This window comes from Borostomias antarcticus (genome assembly GCF_949987555.1).
Source record: "Borostomias antarcticus genome assembly, chromosome: 5".
Lineage (NCBI taxonomy): Eukaryota > Metazoa > Chordata > Actinopteri > Stomiiformes > Stomiidae > Borostomias > Borostomias antarcticus.
In genome coordinates, this window is record NC_140238.1 from 31519838 (window position 1) to 31536598 (window position 16761).

Consider the following 16761-nt stretch of genomic DNA (forward strand, 5'->3'; position numbering starts at 1 on the left):
ATGTTTCTTACTGCAGATATTTGTGCAAGTTTGACGCCTGATTTGCTTTTTCATTACATTATTTGGTGAAAGCCCTAGGCAAACAAATAAAAAGTAAAATTATAATGCGCTAAACGGAATCCCTTACCTGCTGTAATTGCATACAGTGACACCCAATTTTCTCTCACGGGGGTGCATCTGGTGCTCATGGGTTTAAACGGGTCCAGCTGAATCTCGGTGGTGAACACCACACAACACACCATGCCCATGAACAAAAATGTTTGACTCTAGAAAATTAACTAGTATCTTTACACTTCCATCGTAGACAACAGTAAATGCAACAACTCTAATTTCTTTCTCCATAATCTACCATTTACAACAGGCATCGTCTTGGACATAGACATGTGGTCCCAGGCGAAGCGTTTTTGTTTACGCCCACGTCATCACACGGAAGTTGCATTAGCAGTGTCAAAATGTCGAGACCGAGACAGGTTAGACTTCCATTTATTGTATATTGTTCTGAAAACGATGGTAACATATTATTTACGATATGCGTTCATTTAAGTAGGCATAGTCTATGGCATTATTGTACTTTTCCCGACCCGTGCTTTACTGGATGGTATAGACTAGCTAAACTTGGCTGTAGCTCAAACTTATAGCTGTGTTATGTCATATTATGGAACTGTAATAGCTAACGCTAACTTTAGATACTCATTTACTGGGGCTAATGAGTATTCATAAGAAAATGTGTTTCCTCGCCCCTTTATTCTCCAACTTTCATCATTTATATTTCAGGATTCAGAGGCTGACGCTCCGCTTTTTGGCGAGGATGATGATAGCGTTACAGTCAGCCAGAGGAAGTCACAGCTCAAGTGAGTTTGATCTATTTATGACAGGGTTGGCCTGTTATATCCACACATTCTGATAATATCACAAAGGTTGTAGCTGAGGAGGTCTCAAATGTCATAATTCAAATGGGCTTAGAGTAAACCTTTGTCAGACATTCGATCCAAACCTGACCTGTTCTGTGTTGCAGGCACCCAGTGGCCACTTTCTTCCATCTTTTCTTTCGCTCATGTGCCATCGTTGTCTACTTAATGTGTGACATCATGAGCAGTAGCTTCATTGCCTGCATGGTCACCATCATCCTCCTCCTCTCATGTGACTTCTGGACAGTCAAGGTGAGTGGAATGACTATGTTATGGTGATGTTGTGTGAATATAATTATTCTGTACGTGATTCTACTTCTGTAAGTGATTCTATGTCTTTTTCAGAATGTAACTGGCAGGCTGTTGGTGGGTCTGAGATGGTGGAATCAGGTGGACGATGACGGAAAGAGTCATTGGGTGTTTGAGTCCAGAAAGGTTGGTCTCAGTTTGTCATATACTTGTGTTAACTCTCTAAAAGGGGATGTTTCAGTAACCCAGACCTACGGTAAATCTCACTTGAGCGCTGGCCTTCGAGTAGTGTAATCATATGTATATCATTAGGGATGCACGATATATTGGCAATCATATCGACATCGGCCGATGTTAGTCATTTTTTTATATATCGGTATCGGTCGGATGTGCAAAACGGGGCCGATGTGAACAGCAGATGATTATTTCTGTCTAGCTGTTGTCGTGTGTTGTTTTTGAGGGGAAACAATGTGGTAAATCTCTGATTTATCGGCTTTTCCGAGTGTTTTGGAAATAGAGACAGTGTTTCCATGTGTTTTTCAGTATGTATAACATTTGATTATCATAGAAATGTGTTTTTATACAGAACATATCGACATCGGCAAATATCGGTTATCGGTATCGGACAAAATTTTCATATCGGTGGATCCTTATATATCATATATATATATATATATCTTCTGCCTGTGGAGGACAGTGTCAACATTTAAATAGACATTACCGTCTTGGTATCAGCAGACAGTTGAACTGCCTGTGTTTATTCTGCTCTAACCTGTAGGCAAGCAGCAGAAGAGTTCCTTCTAACTCTGAGTCCCGGATCTTCTGGCTGGGACTGATTGTGTGTCCTTTGTTCTGGGTCATATTTGTGTTCAGCACTCTCTTCTCTCTAAAGATTAAGTGGCTGGTGAGTTTGTTTGTTTGTTTATTTGTTGTTTGTTTTATTAGGATTCCCATTAGCTGCCAATTTAATGACAGCTAGTCTTCCTGAGCTCACTGCCCTGGGGGGCGGCTGTAGCTCAGGAGGTAGAGCGGGTTGTCCAATGATCGTAGGGTCAGCGGTTCGAATCCCGGCTCCTCCTGACGACATGTCGAAGTGTACTTGGGCAAGACACTTAACCCCAAATTGCTCCCAATGAGCAGGCTAGCACCTTGCATGGCAGCTGCCACCATTGGTGTGTGAATGAGAGGCCCTCTATCCTCTATAAACCAAGATGATTTCTCATTGACAAACACATGTTCAGTAATTAAGGAGACTGTAAGATTAATTACTATTAGATTATTGCATTGTATTATTTTTGTCTCAAGATAGACACCCGAGACTTATGTAGTAATATCTCCATACAGGCAGTGGTGATCATGGGTGTGACCTTGCAGTGGGCCAACGTGTATGGGTACGTGAGGTGCAAGGTCGGGGGTAAGACCAACCTGAGGAGCATGGCAACTAACTACATTGGCGCCCAGTTTTTCAAACAGGTAAGCATCATAAGAGTGTTATGATACAACATTTATAACACAATAATAGGCCTACCTTGAAGGCACATTCTGTTGCATTAATTTGGGGTCACTGCTAAATATCTCCTCACTACCATTGTCTTTATTCCTTTGTTTCAGGCAATGACACGAGAAGGACCCACGCGGATAATCTAACGTTATCCTGCAGATAAGCCTGAAAGAGGCGTCAGGTTATTGTTTCATAATTCCTGTTGAACAGGTGGAGGGTATCTCTCTATTGTGAGGGCATATGGGTTGTGTTCAAGCTAGACAAATATTTGCCAACTTCTGTTCTAATTTTGTGTTTAAATTAATTAATGAAATGATTTCCCCCTATAACGACTTAACCTAAAATTAAAATAAAACATAATTGTAGAAATTAAATGTAAAATAATAAATCTGTTTATTTTTGTTCAATAAAAATTATCAATGACTGACAAAATTTGTCTATACAATGATGTACAATAGGTTGATGAATCACTCTGTAGGTTTGCCTGTTGCACCCAATACATACATGTTGCACCCAGGACCACCAGAGCTAACGAGCAAACCTGACGCGCGCGAACAAGGTGATATCGCGAGATCATAGTCTCATGATGCTGCACCAGAGCTAAAGGTGCATTCGTTTATAGCTGGGAGGTGGCAAATTGCGACTTGCTAGGAATGATTAAATAAAACACCGCATGAACTCGCACTTCCTCGTCGCAAATTCGGATATGTTTCTCAGCCCTCAGTTGCTCGAATGCACTAGATATAACTAGGTAACTGTGATATAATGGTATATAGATATAACTAGGTAACTGTGATATAATGGTATATAGATATAACTAGGTAACTGTGATATAATGGTATATAGATATAACTAGGTAACTGTGATATAATGGTATATAGATATAACTAGGTAACTGTGATATAATGGTATATAGATATAACTAGGTAACTGATATAATGGTATATAGATATAACTAGGTAACTGTGATATAATGGTATATAGATATAACTAGGTAACTGTGATATAATGGTATATAGATATAACTAGGTAACTGTGATATAATGGTATATAGATATAACTAGGTAACTGTGATATAATGGTATATAGATATAACTAGGTAACTGTGATATAATGGTATATAGCTCGAATGCACACAGGTCGGAGGTAGGTATTTTGCCACTTGCGACTTGCCACCTCCGACCACAAACGAATGCACCATAATTCAGTTGAAGAGCGTTAGTAAAACCGTTGGGAACTGCACTGTCTCGCAGATGAATCGAGAGCCCCGCCCACACTAGCATCACGTCTACTATTCTGTTTGTGGGTTTTGGCGGTTTGAGGGGTTTTCAGGTGTGATGGAGACAACCTGGTGTAGGAGAGATGAACTCGATGAGAAAATCACTCAGGTGGCTAACAGTTAGCATCCACACCTAACCCTGGACGATGGCTAGCTAGTATGCAACCATACCGTTCTAGAGAAGGACGCTTTATCTAGCGTGTAGGCTAACATGTCATTACATAAATATGTTACATTACATTATATGCAGCATTAGCATTCATCATTAATCTGGCATAGATGCCCACATACAGTAGGCTATGTAGCATAGCAGCTAGGTAACGTTAACGGGCAGAGGAGTTACAGTGTGTGAGAAGTGATATGTGTATTAACTATTAGGTCTACCATTAGAATAATTGATGAAGTATGAACTTTGCTCACTCGTACCACCACAACTACAGCAAGACCATCTCCAGCTGTAACGTTATAGGGCGCATTGCCTCTGTGTGTATGAAATGGGCTATACAAATCCATTTGATTTGATTAGTATTGTTTGGCCTAATATGGTCAGCTGGAACCTGGAAAAATAGCTGACTGTGTTTAACAGGGCGAAGAACTGCTGTCATTTGTCAAAAGCCACTTGGAGAAAAGTGATCTGCTGACCAGAGACATGGTAACGTTAAGCCCAGTGTGTATTTTGTGTGTTTTGACAGGCATATTCTATAATTAAGCTTTACTTAATTGTAATAGGTTGATTTGCCCAGCAGTCGAGCCTGCACTAGCTAGGTTCTTGATGTCAAGTCATACCTATGGTCATCTCAGGTGTCCATACTGACATCGTTTGACAAGCGCCTTGAGCACCTGGAGAACTCTGTCATTCCAACGCACGACCCTACAAGCCTTCTGCAGCTGAAGGCTACAGTGAACAAGACCTTGTTTCACCTGGACGATGCCATCAGCCATTACCAGGCCATCCGCAACACAGACAAGATCCACCTGCTGGGGTGAAAACTTCTGAAACTTGAGAAGGTTTGGAAACATAGTATCTGTAGTTTTTTTTTGTGTGTGACCCACATCTCTCCTTCTGCATCCTTTTTTTTTCCAGACCTGCAGGTAGACTGCGTGACTATCTGGCCGGTCTGCAGCAGATCAAGAGAGCAGTAGAATTTTTTCAAGAAGTTGACCCAGATGGACCTGAGCTGAATACATTGGTGACTCTGTCCTTCCTGTGTCCTGTTGTCCTTTCACTTTCCGTTAGCCCCCCCTAATGGCTGAGTATGGCATATGTTGTGACAATGTCAAAATGATTAGGACATCATGAATGTTATGTAGATGGTTGTCCATACAGATATCTTTAAAGTAAACACAGAATCTTTATTTTGTCTCTTTACATGTTCCGGAATCCCCAGAATGTCAGGTTAGAGAGTGCTAGAACACTGATGGAGTCAGAGTTCTGTGACATGGTAAATCACTACTGCAACACGACGACGACCGCTGAAGTCCTGAAAATGCTGTCAGCAGAGTCTGCAGGAGGGGACACAGTGGAACTCATACCCAAAACTGGACTCAGGGACCTTAACTCCATCTACACATGGCTGACTGAATATACAGGTACTATAGTACATGTGCAGTGTGAGTCTGAAGCCCTTAAGAGGAGTGCTCCAACTGGCAAATTAAACTTTAAACTTGCCTTTTATCAGCGTTATTATTTAAAGACAGGGTGTGGTAGTGTGACCACTCTCAATCTCATAGTCATACCAGAGCGTTGGAGACGATGGTAGATTAAACGTTTTTTCTAAGCTATACAGCACTGTATGACTTGTGCTCACTAGACTTGGATGACGACTACATACTGTATAAGCAATGTTAACAACAATAGCAACTATGCAGATTTTTTCCTCCAATCTAGAAGAGAGGAAAAGCAGCGAGGAAAATATTGCCCTGTCAGCTCAGAGTATTGGCCATGTGAATACTGCCTCCAAGTTCAGATCATTGGACAGAAACTCACGATACTCAGCTAGACCAGTGGCAACGAGCAGCTCTCTTACCAAGAAGTCCCTGAAGACTTTATGCAGTTTCAAAAGTCTGTCGAGGGATAAGGCACCAAGACCAAACTCCCCAACCTCACTGCTATTACAACCCAGTTGCTCCTCAACCAAGGATCCCGCCCTGAAGTCCCGAAGCAGCCTTAAAACACTGTTGCCAGAGAGAAGCCCATCGATGGTAAAAGCATCAACTCTAGACTCCACCAGCAGACTGGAATCAAGCAGCTCCCTAACCAAGATGGCTGCCGTTAAACTGAGGACCATGTCACTGGAAAGAAACCCATTCACCAAAACCAAGGTCCAGGAACCCTTCAGTGAGTACCAGCTGATCTGCTGGACAGTGGAGGGGTTAGACATTGATCATGTTAAAAAAAAATGTTATTTTATTAAACATAATTTTGTAAACTAATTGTATAGGGTAGTTGAAGGCCTTTACTGTATATCCATATTTCGAATGATTACCCTGTCCGTTGTTTTTAACCATGATCTTGATATTCTAATCTCTCACAGACCCTATGAGCCTTTATGCCTTGAAGCGGTCAGTGTGGCTCAACAATGCCATGAAGGGTTTGAAAGATCACTACCACAATAGTGGCATGTCATCAGTGACCATCCGCTCCCCAGCGATGCAGAACAAGCACGTCATCCTGGAGTCACCTTCTAAAAAGACTAAGAAAACGGGTTGGAGAATATGCACACACAAACAGAACCCTCACATTTGAATTTCAAGAATCGATTCGATTCCGATTCACAAGGTTCAGAAGCGATTATCTCGATTCGATTCAATATCGATTCGGTTAGTGTTACTAAAACCTGATTTTTTTTTAGCTGTAACCTTAATTACATCACTGCCAAGTTATGCAACACATCAATACTAGGGCTGGGTATCGATACTGATTTCCAAAAATGAATGAATGAATGAATCATTTAATGAATTAATGAACTATTCATTCCTTCATTTATTCCTTCATTCATTAAATAAAAGATCGATTTTGGGATTCATGAATCGATACTGAATCATTTGATTCAGAATCGATGAATCAATTTTTATTTTTTTAACCCAGCCCTAGTGAGATACTAACTTCTGACATTTTATTTATTTTCATCTCCAGGAAGGGAGTGCATGTTTGCCGTTGAGGTTAACGCCTTCATGGAATGCGTTGGTGCCTTCTTGTCCCTTGCCAAAGGCGAACAAGCCATGCTGACCCAGATCTTCTCGGAATGCTGCCTGCAGACCTTTGAATCCATCATCCAGGTTAGAATCGCAAATTTCAAGGAATTTCATTAATCAATAACTGTTAACCTTAACAAACGATAGTGGATTAATTGATAAGAACGTCCTGCGCCGGACGGCGCTTTGCTCGCTTCATTTTTTTGTCTTATTCCGCTGTGTCGTTGAAATTTCCCGGCATCCCAATTAGCCTCCACTACATGGCGTGGCACCGTCATGTGCAGTCAGGCATGATTACATTTCACGCAACTCCCGTTGATAACGTTCGTTGCCCCCCAAAAAGGAGTTCTGTTCCATTAACAAGCAATTAATCGAGTAACCAAATCTTACTCGAGTATATTCTTATCAGCAATTTAATCGATAGTAATTAACTATTAACATCCCAGGTAAAAGAGCCATGGGGAGCATGTCTACACAGCCCGCAGTAATGAAATATACAGTAGATTAGTGAGGTGTTATGGATTTATGTGTACTCACAGACTGAATGTTTTCTTTCAGGAGGCTATTAACAACTTGCTTCATAGTGGAGAGAGCATCATGTTTGCCACCAAACGGGCTTGTGTTCGTCATGAATATTCAGTCATCCTCACCGTGCTGCCTGCCGTCCGCCATCTCAGGAACCACCAGAAACACTCCCTCATACTGCAGGTGTGCGTTGTTTGGTTCAACATGGAGTCTCACTAGGGGTGCACGATATATCGGCAATCATATCAGTATCGGCCGATGTTAGTCATTTTTTAATATATCGGTATCGGTCTGATGTGCAAAACAGGGCAGATGTGAACAATTATTTCTGTCTAGCTGCTGTTGTGTGTGTTGTTTTTGAGAGGAAACAATGTGTAAACCTATGATTTATCGAATTTTCCAAATGTTTTGGAAATAGAGACAGGGTTTACTTGTGTTGTTCAGTATGTACAAAATTTGATTATCATAGAAACTTGTTTTTATAAAGAACATATCGACATCGGTAAATATCAGGGGTGGAGACTTGTCACCTTTAGGTTAAAATAGCTGTTTTTAATCCAAAATAGGTCATTTGTTTGATCTGTGTATGTATGGGTTTACATGTGTGTCCCCTTTTTCACCTGTGATCGGTTTGCACCTCTGAAATATTGGTTATCGGCCATAACAGCAATATTGATATCTGTATCGGCCAAAATGTTCATATGGGTGCATCCCCAAGTCTCACGCGAGGCGGGAGGGAGGCTGGTAGTGGGGTAGTAGAGGTAGCTGTGTACTGAGGGAAGTATGCACTTGTGTCTTACAGTACGTTCACTTTCAGAGTGGCAAGGTGAACACATTCATCGAATCCCTGAGTGAAGTGGTTATCAAAGGGCTGGAGGAATTTGCGGTCTACGTCAAGGTGCTTGATTGTACAGTTCAGTTTGTATGAATTAATAAATAATTGTATTTTCGTGTCTGGCCACTCCCAACACGACCCATCCCCTACAGGACACGTTTCAAAAAAAAAAAAAATACTATTTTGCATTTTGAAATCAATGTCATGTCCGTCACTGGAGTCAGTCACCTGAACATCCTCCCCTCTCCTTCTCTCACAGGACAACCCTGACAAAGAGAGCATGCCCAACGACGGCACCGTGCACGAGCTCAACCGCAACGTAACTCCTCCCACCCTCCTCTCCCTTATCTCCGCTGCGCTCGCTCGCTCGCGCCGTTCTCTTTTCACTCACCGTCGTCCGCGACACGAGTGTAACCGCTGAGGTGAGGAACGTATGAGACGCCGCGATGGGACATGTGAACTCACCTGTGAGTGTGTTTTTTTGGGGTTCCCTTCACCTCCAGGCCATGCTGTTCCTGCAGCAGCTGCTGGACTATACAGACAGCGCCACGCCCGTTCAGCCTGCTGACCAATCAGGATCCGGTCCAGCCGTGGAGGCGTCCCGGGCGACTCCAGATGCTCCGCTTGAGCCCGGCAAGAGAGTCTTTGGCTTTGACGACTTGATCGTATCTGCTCAAGATTTCACAAGATGGCCGTCTAGATTATTGACTTGTAGGGAGAGTAGACAGACTTACTTTAGTAAGTACGAGTGTACCATTTAAGGCTTCTCTTCTTTTTCTTTTTAGAAGCGGTATGGGGTTCGGAGGAAAGGCCTACTGATGAAGAACAAATGAAGATCTTGGGGCATTTGCAGTTCCCAGTTTACGTCTGTAAGTAATCAAAATGTTCCAGCGAACTCATTTGAACGTACAGTAACAGATATGGCGGGACTCCCATTACTGTATGTGCGATGCCTGTGTTTGGGTACTGTACTGTACCTTCCTCAGGCAATGTACTGGACAACCTCCAGCTGAACCTGAGGACTAAGGCCAAGCTGTACGAGGACCCCGCTCTGAGCGCCATCTTCCTCCTCAACAACTACAACTACATCCTGAAGTCTCTGAAGAAGTAGGCTCTCTCTCCTTGTCGTTTATCAACTGCTGTGAATTTCACCATTGACATACAGAAGCGTGTGTGATCACTGTTATTTGGACTTTCTATACTGACTGTCTGCCTGCAGGTCACAGCTGTTTGACGCAGTGAAGATCACACGCATTGATCCCGAGGCCGAATACAGGACACTGATCGATGAACAGAGACTACTGTACCAGCGCAGGTGAGGGAGGAGGAGGGAGGAGGCTAGGGAGGATCGATACTTCCATCGTGACGCTTCAACGATGCCATATCCGGCTTCTAACAGCGTTCCAGCGGTTGTTCGTACGCGTGACAAGTTAAGCGGGTGTGTGTTTGTGTTTTGTAGCTGGCTGAAGGTGATAGAGGGTCTGGCTGATAACAGTCTGCCCACCCTTCAGCAAGGAGACAAGGTGCGGGTGTATTAATGTGTTATTACATTGTTGTTGTTATACTGCCCCTCATACAAGCAGATGTGCGTTTTATTCATCAGTGTATTCACCCTCCCTGTCTCCTTTCCCTCGTTGTATTCAGTTAAAAGAAAAGGACCGTCAGCTGATCAAAGACAAGTTCATGGTAACAGAAGCCCCTCGTTTCGGCCATGCGACCCGTGTGACAGTGACAGCTTCCCCTGTGTGACTTTGACAGCTTCCCCTGTGTGACAGTGACAGCTTCCCCGCCACAGCCATCTCTCTTCACAACGCTGAATTAGCCCAAACATTGGACATGACCCCTTTTTGAATGTTCACCTTTGACCTCGCCTCCCCCAGGGCTTCAACGAGGCGCTGGAGGAGGTGGTCGCGGCCCAGAGGGGCTGGGCGGTGCCCGATGACGAGCTGCGTGCCGCCCTCTGCCAGGCGCAGAAACGGCGGGTGTCCAGCGCCTACAGGGCCTTTCTGCACAGGTGAGGAACTACAGGCGCACAACCCCTCCCTGGGGGGCCGCGTGCACTTTCCTAACATTGTAGCCTCGCGTAATTTCATGTGGGACAGGGTCACGCACCTCAGCTGCAATCAGCTGGCAGCCTGCTGATTCCAATCAGCATTTTCAAGCGTTCAATCATTGAATCTCTGATCACAGCCCATTCTCACAGCAAGGCTTCCTAGTACACTGCTCTTTGCTACGTCAGGGTTTTTCCTGCATTGATGATTTTTGGCGCCCCCCAAAGAGATTTGAGCCAGAGCCAAAGGAAAATCAGCAGTGCCAAAATGCTAAAAATTGAATAAAAAAAAAAATCAATCTATGACATGAGTGTTCCGGAATGAAACATGTTCTAACTACAAGTACATCTTGACTGTCACTCAGTGGCCAACAGTACAGTATAGTAGTCAGTAGTCACTAAAGATTTTGTTCTCTTCGGATACTGATCCCACTACTGACAGCGGAAAGAATGATTTACAGTATGAGCCCGAGGGTAATTCAGTTCTTTAATCATAACGGTTTAATAACACAGGTATGGAGATACAGATTTCACCAAGCACCCTGAGAGATACCTCAAGTACAGCCCAGAGCCACTGGAGCAGATGATAGACACGCTGTTTGACGCGTCAGCCTGAGGTCGAGGGTCCTCTTGGGAAAAGAACCCCCAACTCCCACCACACTTCCCACACCCGACACCCCAAAACATGCTTTTAACCATTTAGTTTTTTTTGTGTGTTTGGCTTACAGTTGTGGTGTTCCAGTTTATAAGATGAACTTGAAATAAATTTGAGATGCATTAACATTTTCATTAGATATTTTTCCACTTACCAAGAACCCCAGAAAGTAGTTGGTTTTGTTACTATTATTTGGAAGGCTTAGTAGCGTATACAGTATCACTTGCTTATGCATCATATGAGAGAAGAGGTTAGTCCTGCCAGAACCCTAAATGATCAATTGTACAAGTGTGACCTACAAACATATACACAATTAGAAATGTATATGTTATACATATAAAGAGGTAGATCCAGAAACAGACTTTGTCCACCTTGTTGGCGTAGCGCTGACGCCCGTCTGCCTTCTGATCCTGGATGGCCGTCTTCTCCAGCAAGTGGACCACCTTCTGGAGGACGGCCTTTTCCTCCACAGGGTCGGTCACTTTAACCACACTGATGTTCGAGTTGGATTCTAAAAGAAACAGGTCAGATTTTCTTTTTAATTTTTTAATTTAACCTTTATTTAACCAGGTAAGTCAATTGAGAACAAATTCTCATTTACAACGACGACCTGTCCAAAAGGCAGAGGATAAACAAGATCGGAGCACATAAAATCCTAAACAGATAAACGGTACAGCTACTTCGACACGCTAACACAGAGATAACGGTGACGTTGAAAGCTTTACCCTCGTCCCCAAGCTCCTCTTTGCCGTCTATGTCATCAAAGGGAAAGCGTTTGGACGTGAAGCGCTCTGACAGGCTCCGGGGTAGGAGAGTGCCGGCCTTAGCCAGCCTGGTGAGCAGCATGGACGCCACCATGCTCGTCACCATGAAGAGCTGACAGATTAAGAAGTGGTAACCTGTGGAGCACAGCCGTGGAGATGTGCTAGAGTTGCAGGGGGAGAGGGGAGCGGAGTCTACCGTGTCAATAATAAATGACAATATTGCTACCACCAGTTTATTACAAAAGGATGTATTTTGTAAATGTCACATGCACTCCAATACTTGTTATTATTATTATTATTATTATTATTAATAATAATAATAATATATTATTAATTATTATTTACAGTAACAAGTATTTACAGTATTATTTGAAATTATTAGAAAATACTTTTGAATATTCAAATATAAGAATCTTAAAGTAAAAAAGTTCCAAATACTTTTTCTTAAGTGTATTTGAAAGTCATTGGAATGCTTAAAAAATGTATTTCATGTCTGGTGTCTGCATGTAATTTTTTGTCACGTATAATTTATACTCTATATACAGTATGGTGTGCAGTTGACTCACGAATGATAGGGCTGCACTGACTGCCCGTGGGGAGGATGTCGTTGAGGATGATGAGGAACATGACGAAGCTGAGCACCAGGGTCACCTTGAAGGAGATGCGCTCACCGCCTCCCAGAGGCAAGGCGAAGCTCACCAGGTCAAGCATGATGACCAGTATACTGGGCAGGAGCAGGGTCGCTAACGGGCTGAACCAGCGGCTTCTAATGGACACCTGTGTAGTAGTAGTAGGATAGTAGTAGTGGTAGAGTAGTAGTAGTGGTGGTGGTAGTAGTAATAATAGTAGTGGTGGTGGTGGTAGTAGTAGTAGTAGTACGGTAGTAGTGGTGGCAGTAGTAGTTTTGGTGGTGGTAGTAGTAATAGTAGTAGTAGTAATTAATTGGAATTGCAGTTACAGCAGCAGAGCAGAGGACCACACAGATTGTAGTAGATGCCCTAGCATAGTCAGGTTGGCCAAACAGAATGACTGAACTTCCCCTGAAAGGAGATAGAAGGGGACAAATGTCCACATTAGTCTGCAGATCATTTTTCAAGAACAAGTAAACTCTGTTACCATGATGAATTGGCGGTCATCTCTCTTATCCTTGGTAAGCAGCTCCGCTTTCTCCGTTTGCCAATCTCCGCGTTGCCCTTCCCTAACTGTCAGTGTCCCAAATTCCAGAGACATGCCACAACCTGGAAGTTCAGATATAAGTTACATTTTAAAAAGAACAATTGATATAAATATACATCAATATCAATATACATCACATAGAAGCCTAGAAATGTGTCAGTCACAGTATCATAGCTTTGCATGCTGTAGTGCAGTAGCTGTCCAGCTGAGTGTGGTGTTTTGGGCTGAGGAGCTCACTGTCAACGGCCCAGGCGTTGAAGGCAATAGGACACGAGTCGAAGGCGAAGGGGTATTTGAACAGGTTGACCTCACAGAATACTGTTGTCTTCAAGACGACACTGTGCACCACTGTACCATTGCTGTACACCAGGAGGTCATTGGAGCCGTTCTCTTGAGATGAACTCTCTCTACAGACGTGGGAGATGAACAAGGACATGCTGTTTCAAACGAGGATGTCTAATATGCGAGATGGTTGAATGGTGGAAAAACATAAGATTTAGACTTGATGTTAAATCACAATACTTAACTGCACATAGCAAACATCACAATATTTTAAAGGCACATAAACTGGTATCATGATTAATTTATATTAATTTTGCACTGCCAGCAGGAAGAGTAATATGAGACAGTAGGTGGAGTGAATTGACAGGATATTGCAAGTATTTTTGGATGTGGGCAGACTTACGCATTTACCACGTTGAGTAAGGGAATCCAGATAGTTTGTACTGGCAGGACTACTTGTTCAGTGTCATAGTCTGACTCATTCCATGCTAGGTCAGGATCAGTCCATCGCTGTGGTGAAAAATCAGAAGTATGACAGTGATTAAGAAATGTTCCAAACTTGAAACTAGTTGAAGACCTCATGCAAATGTAGTGAATTTACCATAGATATTCTTAGGCGACTAGAGAAACGAAGGGTTTTCGTGTCCTATTGAGAGAAGAATAAAAGATTAGATCATATAATTTGTTTTCCTACTGTAGGCCCTACTTGTAAATTGTTTATATGAATACATATCAAATACAACAAAGGCCATTGTGAAATGGACAACCAGGAGTGTACTTACAACAGACAGAGTCTCGTACTCCATAAAGGGCAGTTTAATGACTTGTCTACATCGTGGAGACTGTGGCTGAGTCAAGATTTTCTTTCCAGCCAGCATGTTGGCCAGACTCCGGCGGCTGGTAAAGACACTGGGCACTGTGGAGCCAGAGGCGAGCTAAAAACAGGAACTCAACCACTAACATGTTAGGCAGCTTAGGCTAGCCTACTTGCTCAGAAGATTTAAACACGTGACTGGTGCTGGTCTACAAGCAACGTGTCTATTACATGTCTACTATGGGTTAAAAATCGTCAATTTTTGCACAACACGTCACTGCTTTCTGACTAATGTTTACTTTGTGTGTACTGTATTATTGTGAAGGAATAGTAGGAAACACCTACTTACCTATTAAGAGCAGACAGTAGAGAGACTTCAGCATGTTGTGGGTAGAGTGCCCCATCTGCACGTTCTCCTGGCAAAAAGACAGTCATAGGTATGATGATGATGATTATTATTAGATATCAGCTAATATTTAAAATAATTTGAAAGCTATTGAACCCAATGAATCTGTCAGCGGAGCTGAGAAGCTGGTAACCTGTGTTTAGGGTAGCCTAGAGATCTTGCTTGCTTGGTTGGAGATCTTCCTTGCTTGAGTCTCTCTTATTCCCGTTAAAATCAGCACCACAGCAGACATCACCTTTATAAAGGCTCGCCTGACATGTATAGCCACACAAACAGACATCATGATCATCTAAGAAGGCTGCCCACCAAGAACATCATCCTCAATGGCACGCTATGGTTTCCTTTATGTGGTTGACTATAATCCCTGGCCCAGTATTCATTTCATGTTCTTGTGTAAACATCAGCAGATAATAACCCATTAGCGTCGGCTCACAGACTAGTGAATATATACCCCTCTCCACCTGTTTGTGGCCCTTACAGTAGCTCGTGCTTCACAATAGGGTCATAGGCGATACCAGGAGCATGCTAAAATAGCTAACAATGAGGCAGTGAGTTTATCTAATTGAGTTGGCCCTCAACAAAACCCTGAGGTTAGAGAGGAGAAGGTAGTCCCATTGAAAGCTAAAGGGCCTTGTTTTAACAGCTGCTTTTGGAATGAGGGTTTGATAGCCCCTAATTAACTGATTTCATTTAGAAATTAGGTTCATTGAAGAGCTTTCCTAACAACTCTAAGGTATAAAAATAATAAGACTTTTCTGATAAGCTAAGCTATATTCCCTTTGTAAGACGCTATGCAGTGCTGCTGCTCTATGCTTTTGTTTGAAAAAGTGTATTTTGTGTGAAGTTCAGGCCTATCTAAAGTATGAACTGTGCGACCGTAACAGCCTTACGTAAGTTTTCTAATGCAAATACGACCATGCAAACATGCTATTGGACAATAAATGAGGCGTCTGAATCTGGATCAAAGTGAATCTGGATCAAAGTTTTCTGTCCTATATTTAAACAAATTTACAAAACGTAAATGTGTCACCATGCAAACACAGACTATTGGACAATAAATGAATAGGCTATACGGATTGCGTGTGAATCTGGATTCAAGTTTTCTTCTCTATATTTAAACAAACACATGACAATTGGTGTAGCCCGTCATTCCAGAATTGGAGGACAATTAGGCATCTACACTTTTGAAAAATTGACAATTTATTTTACCATTTTCTGTTATGTATTTAAGAAAAACAGGCAAAAAACATCAAAAATGTGATTGGTCCAGCTCAGGCATCAAAGGTACACTTTTTATGAGAGGTTTTATTTGCTGTGTGCTATGCTTGGCGCAACCCTGTTACCATAACTCAGGAACCTGAAAACAGTATATTGTTCAGTAAATCCTTATACCATTAAGTAAAGAAAGTCAAATTCACCATGAATACTCACTCATTTCAAATAAAATGGGATTATACACATTTAATTTGATGCAACCCTCTTACTCTAGCGCAAAACTGTTACTCAAATGATGGTAACAGGGTTGCAAATCCATGCTAATGTTAGCTTTTACCTCAGGGACAGATACTAGCTGAGTAATGTTTGTTAGCATCATGGTCGAGGTCAAACATAGTTATATGAATAAAAAAAAAATATTTGTCTTATTCTAATAATATGAGTAACAGGGTTGCATTAGTTAGAGTGACACAGTCAATCAAGGCTGAAAAGATTAGAAAAATATGAAAAGTTGGACTTAAATTTGGTCTTGCCATTTCTTTAGCTAATGTCTTGATGATGTAATTTCCTGTGGGACATGTAACACAGTTTTTCTTTCCTCTGCTAGGCTAAATAGGTTTAAGTAACAGGGTTGCATGCATGTTGTGGGACACAACTTAAGTTTATTATTACAACTATTTAAAATATGTTGAATAATAATAATAATAATAATAATAATAATAATAAAACAATTATATGAGACATAGATCAAGAAAATAATAGCAAGAAAAGTACATTTAAAACATATTTCTGGAAAGAGGTTCCCTAGAGCACATCCTGAGCTGCTGCCCCAAAGCCCTGGAAGAGGGTAGGTAGGCTACACATGGCGCCACGACCAGGTGTTAAAGACAGCAGTGGATACCATCTG

At 42.2% G+C, this 16761-nt stretch overlaps 1 protein-coding gene across 1 annotated transcript; it reads left to right on the forward strand.

Annotated features, from left to right (window-relative positions):
- The first annotated feature begins 431 nt into the window (after nt 1-431).
- Nucleotides 432-3084, forward strand: LOC311308601 (Golgi apparatus membrane protein TVP23 homolog B). Its single transcript, XM_084437585.1, has 7 exons — nt 432-470; nt 775-851; nt 1016-1160; nt 1254-1343; nt 1936-2061; nt 2502-2630; nt 2769-3084. The coding sequence occupies exons 1-7, from the start codon at nt 453-455 to the stop codon at nt 2802-2804; spliced, it is 621 nt and encodes a 206-aa protein (XP_084293711.1). The 5' UTR covers nt 432-452; the 3' UTR covers nt 2805-3084.
- The last annotated feature ends 13677 nt before the right edge of the window (nt 3085-16761 follow it).